We start from the raw sequence: 8,183 nt of genomic DNA, 5'->3' as shown, positions 1-8,183 counted from the left end.
CCCGACCCCGACTCGGCCAGACCCCGCTCCGAGACTCATCGCCCCGACGCCCCCAGTCCCCGCTCCGAGACTCATGACCCCGACACCCCAGTCCCCGCTCCGAGACTCATGACCCCGACGCCCCAGTCCCCGCTCCGAGACTCATGACCCCGACGCCCCAGTCCGCGCTCCGAGACTCATGACCCCGACGCCCCAGTCCCCGCTCCGAGACTCAGGCTCCCTCCCTCCCATCCCATGGTCCTCTCCCACCCTCCCGGTGGTGATTTGAGGGCCGTCTGGGATCCGGCCCTTGAGGGGGGGGCTGAGCCGCCGACTGCGGAGGTGTTCCGTGTCCCCGAGCCGCCGACGACTGCGGAGGTGTTCCGTGTCCCCGAGCCGCCGACGACTGCGGAGGTGTTCCGTGTCCCCGAGCCGCCGACGACTGCGGAGGTGTTCCGTGTCCCCAAGCCGCCGACGACTGCGGAGGTGTTCCGTGTCCCCGAGCTGGAGCCGCCGCCGCCGACTACTGCGGACGTGTTCCGTGTCCCCGAGCTGGAGCCGCCGCCGCCGACTACTGCGGACGTGTTCCGTGTCCCCGAGCTGGAGCTGCCGCCGCCGACTACTGCGGACGTGTTCCGTGTCCCCGAGCTGGAGCCGCCGCCGCCGACTACTGCGGACGTGTTCCGTGTCCCCGAGCTGGAGCCGCCGCCGCCGACTACTGCGGACGTGTTCCGTGTCCCCGAGCTGGAGCTGCCGCCGCCGACTACTGCGGACGTGTTCCGTGTCCCCGAGCTGGAGCCGCCGCCGCCGACTACTGCGGACGTGTTCCGTGTCCCCGAGCTGGAGCCGCCGCCGCCGACTACTGCGGACGTGTTCCGTGTCCCCGAGCTGGAGCCGCCGCCGACGACTACTGCGGACGTGTTCCGTGTCCCCGAGCTGGAGCCGCCGCCGACGACTACTGCGGACGTGTTCCGTGTCCCCGAGCTGGAGCCGCCGCCGCCGCCTACTGCGGACGTGTTCCGTGTTCCGTGTCCCCGAGCTGGAGCCGCCGCCGCCTACTGCGGAGGTGTTCCGTGTCCCCGAGCTGGAGCCGCCGCCGACTACTGCGGACGTGTTCCGTGTCCCCGAGCTGGAGCCGCCGCCGACTACCCCTGAGGTTTCCCGTGTCCCCGAGCCGCCGCCGACTACCCCTGAGGTTTCCCGTGTCCCCGAGCCGCCGCCACCGACCCCGGAGGTTTCCAGTGTCTCCGAGCCGCCGCCGCCGACCCCGGAGGTTTCCAGTGTCCCCGAGCCGCCGCCGCCGACCCCGGAGGTTTCCCGTGTCTCCGAGCCACCGCCGACGACCCCGGAGGTTTCCCGTGTCTCCGAGCCTGCCATTCCAGAGACGTTCCGTGCCCTGCAGTCGCCGCTCCGGAGCCGGCCAAATGACCGTCCGCCGGGCCGACCACCGGAGGGCTCCCCGGCAGTGTGCCTGTCCGCCAGGCTGACCCCCAGAGGCTCCCCGGTCGTCTGGCCGCCCGCCAGAGTTTCCCGGGTGGTCCGACCAACGTCTCGGGTTTCCCTCCCTCCCACCCCTTGTCCGCTCTCTAGTGTGAGCCGTCTGGAATTCGGCCCTTAAGGGGGGGGGGGGGGGGGGGGGTACTGTCACGGTGTGGTTCACTTCCTGTTGTATTTTGTAGTTTTCTGACCTTTTGTAGTTTTCTGACCTCGTGTCCCCGGGTAACTTCACTTCCTGCCTTGTCCCGTCATCCCCTGTGATCGTCTAATAGTTTCCACCTGTGTCCAATCACCTCCACCTCTCTTGTGTATTTAAGCCGTGTGTCTCTTGTGTCACTTATCGCGTCATTGTCTATTGTCGTGGATGTCCGTAGTTTCCTGACTGCTGTTTTTCCGCCCGGTTCCTGTGTGTTTTTGGCCTTTTGACTATTAAAGTCTTGTTTTCAAGAAGTCTGCATTTGAGTCAGTAAAGAGTGTGACATAGTGATGGCAAAGTGAAGCTTTCTGAACCAGTGAAGCTTTCCAGCCAATTGTATCGGAAAAAGGTTCATTCATTCAATGCATCGCAAACTCTATGGTGACCTCTGCTGTTGAAAACTTGTAGTGCAAATGTATCGAATAGCCCACCAGTATATTTTGGCCCAGTCTCTGTGGGTTGAACATGATTATGAAAAGTTGAACCAATAAATCATCTAATAAATACATGGATTCCTATATGAATAAAACTATTGTTTTTCAGGTTTGAATTTTGTCCTTGTTTGTGTATTTCAATTCTCTGTACATTGGAAAGAGGTTTAACAAACACTTATCTATATCTTTCTGCACCTTTGTGCATGTATGTTTGTGATCATACTAGCAGAATCATCAGCAGATCATACTAGCATATGACATGTAAGCAATATAATTTAAAATATCAGCAAGTGCTTCCTACTGCATGTGCAGTTCATGGCAGTCATAGGGACATATGTGAATTGTTTGAATGTGGGAAGTGATTTGCAGAGGAAAGGTCAGTGGGGCAGTGATTGTGCTTTTGGACAGGTTTCTTATGACAGGATATTGAAGTGCTTGTGGACACGTGGGATCCATCCATCCATCCATCCATTGTCAAACCGCTTATCCTGCACTCAGGGTCGCGGGGGGGCTGGAGTCCATCCCAGCCAACTTCGGGCGATAGGACACATGGGATGGGGCATGAAATTATTATTGATTTTTATTGAGAAACACAATTTTCTCCACAGAATTGGGGTTGAGTCGGTTTCTTAGATACTGTTTCCCCTGCCTTACAAAAAAGGCACTTCCACGACACGATGAGGCAGGAATGCTCAAAAGATTACGTGTTAATACAAATAGATGTGGGTACACATGTTTGTGTTTGATTCAATATTTTAGCGGGTCTTCACTCCGTGGAATGTTTGATTCAGCCAAATATCGGGTGGTCTCCACAATAAAAATAAACATCCATAATTACACAATACAAATGACAGACTTTGTCTGCCTATTACAAACCTTGTTAGAGGAAATCAAATTGAAGTGCTCCCACATCTCGGAGCGACCTCTCTTTGCCACAGGTTCCATTGTAAATTTGCTAATACTACTACAACAACACTGACTTTGACTGTATCAAACAGACAAGCCCCAACCCTGTTTCGCGCCCATTTGAATCAATTCGAAGCGGTCACGTGACTGTGCGCCGGAACGAAGCTTCGGACGTCACTGATCACGTGATCAGCAGCGAACGAACCGAGCACCGATACAATTGCTTCGCCCTGGACTGGTTCATATTTCGACACAAGCTTCGAAGCAGGAGGGTGGGAGGTAACAACACTAGTGTGACACAGGCTCTGTTTAAGGGTCACCACCCGAGTCAGGGTCCTGAAGGAGATTCTGACTGACCAGGGCACCAACCAACTTCCCTACCATGTCTTTTAGATTATCCTTTAAATCAAAGACTACAGGTTTATGTACGTCTTTGCAGTAATGGATGAATTACTTTTACGGCGTCAAGCACCAAATGTGCCATTACCTACAGTCTTTATTTTGTCTGTTTGTCTTGAATATTGAAATCCCTTTATTGCCTGGAGAAAGAAAGTTGAAAAGACAAACCTGAATGAATCAGTTTGAATCAACTTGTCTGACTGTTTAAGCTGCGGTTGCACTTGAATGGTGTCACGTTGAGACTGTTACTCTTTTCTAAGGGGACACATTGCCTGTTTTCTGGATTGATTTGTGTGGTGCTGTTGATAGGGAAAGATGGTTGAATTATCAAACACTACAATCAGTGATCCTTTTCCACAACAACCTGTGTATAGAGCATTATATCAGCTTCTCTGTGGTATGTCACAGCCAGTAAATTTCCATCAATCTACTCATGGGCAGCCCCACATAATTATATATTATAATTTTACATTAAACATTGTCTTTTGTGACTCTGTAGTCACGTGAGTCTCAGTCAAGAGCTCTGTTTTCCTATTCCTAACTAAGTGGTCGTTTTTCCTTAACCTAACCTGTGAAGAATAATGCAGAAAGACAAGCGTGTAAATTAACAAGCTGTCCTTGACACATTCAAAACTGAGGCTGGAGGGGCACCTAGAGCTCCACAGTTTAAAGCTTGGGGCCATCTATCGCCCCATGGCGGCTTCATGAGTTGGCCAGTCTGTTGGCCAGTCTAGTGGTAGAATTCTGAAGAGTTAATGCTTCATTCAGCTTGATATTCTTCAGCCATGGTATTCATTGTACATGTGAAAAGATATTATGGGCACTTCATGAATTAATATTAATATGAGAGAAGCATTTTTTACAGTTAATCATCAACAACTAGGTGTATAGAGAGACAAAGAGACAGAGTAAAAAGAGAAAAACACTTTCTTACATTTTCATCTTTCTAATACTCAAATCAATTCAAACTTGTTTAAACACTTAATGATTAAACACTTAATGATTAAACTATAATGACGGTGGGTCTTTAAGGGATCTGAGCTTGCACATCTCCTGGACAGCACTCCAAGGAACAAGTGAGTTGTAAAAAAAGTGGCACAGCACTGCCCTCATGTGAAATCTCCAGGTGGAAATTTCCAGAGTATTTACGTACGTATTTAGAACCATCTTAAGAACCTACTCATATTTTGGTTGTGATTATTGTAAGAAAAATGAAAATGATATTTTAGTCCTCAGATTTATTTTCTTCCAGTTTCATTTGATGTAAGTTGCTTTAACCTTCATACAATGTAAAGATATAAATATATTTTTGTGTATTTCTTAGGTGATCAGTGCAGAACTGACAGGGCCATTGTTTGTCGTAGGCCATGTTGGTCTTCCTTAATATTATATCATAGCACCATGAGGGGTACAGATTTAGATCAAACTGAAGGGGTTTCCGAGGGGGAAGAGGGATGGCTCTCCTTTCAATGGAATCTCCTGGAACTGGTTGATGAGGTGCTGGTCTTGGTAATAGTACCACCATATCCACCAGACAGACTGCTGCCACCGAAGCCAAACCCAGCACCGGAGCTGGAGCTGGAGCATCCTGAAGCAAAAATAACATTTACATCTCATTAATTCACCATCATTAATTCAATTCATCGATGATGATGATGATGATGATGATGATGATGATAATGTATTCAAACTGAAACTTTACCTCCAGAGGTCTGCTGGAAAAGGATGGTTGCATTTGAACCTCCGCTGTTCAGTCTAGTGGAGAAATAGTGAAGAATTAGAGAGTAATTTAGATTTGAAGCTAACGTTCCAGCAATAAATATATACATAAAATATCAAACTTTATCCCACCTGCTCTCTTCTCCTTCCAGCAGTTTCCTGTAGGTTGCAATTTCGATGTCCAGGGCCAACTTGACATTCATCAGATCCTGGTACTCGCGCACCTGGCGGGCCATGTCCTGCTTAGCTCGCTGCAGAGCACCCTCCAGCTTTGTGATAGATAGCTTGGCATCCTTTACTGCCTGGTCACCACGCCCCTCAGCCTCTAAGATCTGTTTCTCAAGACTGGTCCGCTGTGAAAAATGATGTAGATGGATTCATAACTGCAAATCCTCCTAAACAATGGAGTCCAGATAATAACACATCATCCAGGCGATTGTCTTGAAATATACCTGTTCTTTGATGGCCTCAATCTCATTCTGAAGACGGGGAATCATGCGGTTTATTTCTGAAATCTCAGCCTTGGTTGAGCGTAGGTCTTCCCCATACTGTCCAGCGGAGCTCTTTATCTCCTCATACTATCATGAAAAATGAGCTGTGTCAAGAGCATGATCCACACAGTTGGATGAGGTGCTGAAAGTATAATACAAATTCATTGAACAAAAAAAGAAAAGAAAAGAATAAACCTGAATTTTCACCTTCTGCTTGTACCAGGTCTCTGCTTCAGCCTTGCTGCGGTTTGCGATGTCCTCATACTGAGCACGCACTTCAGCCACTATAGAGTCCATGTCCAGGTTACGGCTGTTGTCCATCTCCACGACGACGGAGGTATCCTTGATCTGGCCCTGCAGTTCCCGAAGCTCCTGCAGAAAGAACAGTTGATGCCGTTAACTCTTTGTCCTTTAAGCTGACATACAGTACACGAGGAGTGGATGATCATTTAGCTTTTACTCAAATGCTGATTATAATATTATGAGGTATTGGACATTAAAGATACATACGGCCTCATAGACGGCCCTGAGGAAGTTGATCTCATCCTGAAGAGCATCAGCTTTTGCTTCCAGCTCCACCTTATTTATGTAGGCAGCATCAACATCCTGCATAGACAATCATACAGAAACAGGAAGTGTTACAACCTGCAACATTGTCTAAATCACTATGAAGAGAAAGCACATCTGAGATTGCTAGTTTTCACACCTTCTTCAAGAGCACAAACTCGTTCTCTGCAGTTGCACGTTTGTTGATTTCCTCTTCATACCTGTTTTGAGAAAACTCAATATTTTAGTAATTGCGTGGCCTTTTGAACATCTGCTGACTTTATCAAGGTATATTTCAGAACTTGTCAAGCCAGCACTCACTTTCCCTTAAACTCCTCAACCAGGCCCTGCATATTCCCCAGCTCCCCATCCAGCTTGGACTTCTCGTGGCCCAGCCCGTCGAGCTGTCTGCGCAGGTTTGCAATGTAGGCCTCAAACATACCGTCGATGTTGGAGGGGGTGGTGGTTTGGTCCTGCAGGAGGCTCCATTTGGTTTCCAGCATCTTGTTATGCTGCTCGAGGAAACGAACCTTTGAAGGAGAGACAAAACCAAGGAAATGTTTCATGTTCATGTTGTTTCAAAATGCCCTTTCTGTGTAAAATTTGGCTTGAGCTTCTAACTTACATTTCTGGGCTCAGTAGTGATTGTTGTAAATAGTTATAATTGCAAAAAAGATTAATTGTTGTATTATACCTTAAAAAGGCACAAACACCCACCCTAAAGTGTCATTGTAAACAACTCATCTGTTAAAATACACTTTAACTTCAACTTTCAACTTTAAAAGACAACTGTATTTACTGCAGTGCATGAGGCATTCTTGTAGCCTATAAAAAATAGACGAAAGGTTCAATGTTCAAATTGCAGACTTTGGACTCTGTGGGCGTAGTGTAGAGCGATCTCTCTTTCTTCTGCCTGTCTTTCTTTAAGGTCACTGCAATGTAATCCCCACCCATGTTTAGAAAGTGAAAGGCTGCTGGGATCACATTCAGCGAAAGACCATTTTTGGTAACTCATTAATTGATTCAAAAAAGTGTGCAAAGAGGTTTTCAGCACTAAGACAATGAGGCCTACAGTGCGTTTTACAGAAGATAGTCGCACAGAGGGCACAGGAACAAACCTTGTCGATGAAGGAGGCAAATCGGTTGTTGAGGGTCTTAATCTGCTCCTTCTCCTGGGTGCGGACGGCTTGGATGGATGGGTCAATTTCCAGGTTCAGAGGAGCCAGCAGGCTCCGGTTGACTTGGACAGCAGTGATCTGTGGAGCAATGCTTGCTTGGCTAGAACCAAAGCCATAACTACCACCCATTGAAGACATACTGTAACCAGCTCCAACTCCACCAACATTAAAAGAGGATCTGTTTGAGAAGCTGCTAGTTGGTGCAAAGGATCTCCTGGTGCTGCCACCGGAGCTTGTGACTGAGTATGCCTTCCTCATGATCTTTGCAGTGGTAAAGGTTGACAGTTCTCTGAGAAGTGGAAAACAGATGAGCAGTCTTCAAAAGGAGAGCCAAGTCCCTCTGAGTGTCTGACTGTCGACACTGTCTGCTTTTATGTTTGGAGCAAGGGGGAGGATCCCCTTCCCTCATTTCAACCTGGACTCTCAGGTTGCTGTCCAGCCTCCCTTCCACCTCAGGCTACACGCCTCCATAGCTGAGTGACAGGAGTAGCCTGTAAAACAGGTAGATAGAGATTGTCAGATGATAAGACGACACACGCAATGCATTGGGACAGGCGGAAGGTAAAGAGAGCGAGAGGTGAAAAAGTGGAGTGAAAGTGTGATTATAAATGGGAAAAGTGCCTTTTTTAAGTGAAAATGTGTTTGAAACATCATTCCAACATAACCCAGCATTATTATCTTCCAATATTATAAGAAATGTCTTACAGACATACAATTTTGACTAGTCATTCTTTAAAGGGCCATCTTGAGGAATCTGGTAGCATCTAGAAATGACACAAATGAAACAAATTCAAATTGGACCTTTATAGAATGAAGGCTTTGTTTGTCTGCCAGCTAA

At 48.0% G+C, this 8,183-nt stretch overlaps 1 protein-coding gene across 2 annotated transcripts; it reads right to left on the bottom strand.

The window, feature by feature from the left end:
- Positions 1-4,634: 4,634 nt before the first annotated feature.
- On the bottom strand, positions 4,635-7,716 carry LOC120835431 (keratin, type II cytoskeletal 8-like). 2 transcript variants are annotated; one of them, XM_078092439.1, is made up of 9 exons: positions 7,286-7,716; positions 6,489-6,697; positions 6,328-6,388; positions 6,132-6,227; positions 5,817-5,993; positions 5,583-5,708; positions 5,263-5,483; positions 5,114-5,166; positions 4,635-4,999 (listed from the first exon to the last, which is right to left on the bottom strand). In XM_078092439.1, the coding sequence occupies exons 1-9, from the start codon at positions 7,601-7,603 to the stop codon at positions 4,878-4,880; spliced, it is 1,383 nt and encodes a 460-aa protein (XP_077948565.1). In that variant the 5' UTR covers positions 7,604-7,716; the 3' UTR covers positions 4,635-4,877. The 2 variants fall into 2 exon arrangements, with proteins under 2 accessions (XP_077948565.1, XP_040060278.2); XM_040204344.2 differs by having other exon boundaries at positions 5,829-5,993; positions 7,286-7,715.
- Positions 7,717-8,183: the final 467 nt, after the last annotated feature.

Source organism: Gasterosteus aculeatus, chromosome 17 (genome assembly GCF_964276395.1).
Source record: "Gasterosteus aculeatus chromosome 17, fGasAcu3.hap1.1, whole genome shotgun sequence".
Taxonomy (NCBI): domain Eukaryota; kingdom Metazoa; phylum Chordata; class Actinopteri; order Perciformes; family Gasterosteidae; genus Gasterosteus; species Gasterosteus aculeatus.
Note: the sequence above shows the minus strand (reverse complement) of the source record. Positions and strands in the feature narration are given on the sequence as shown.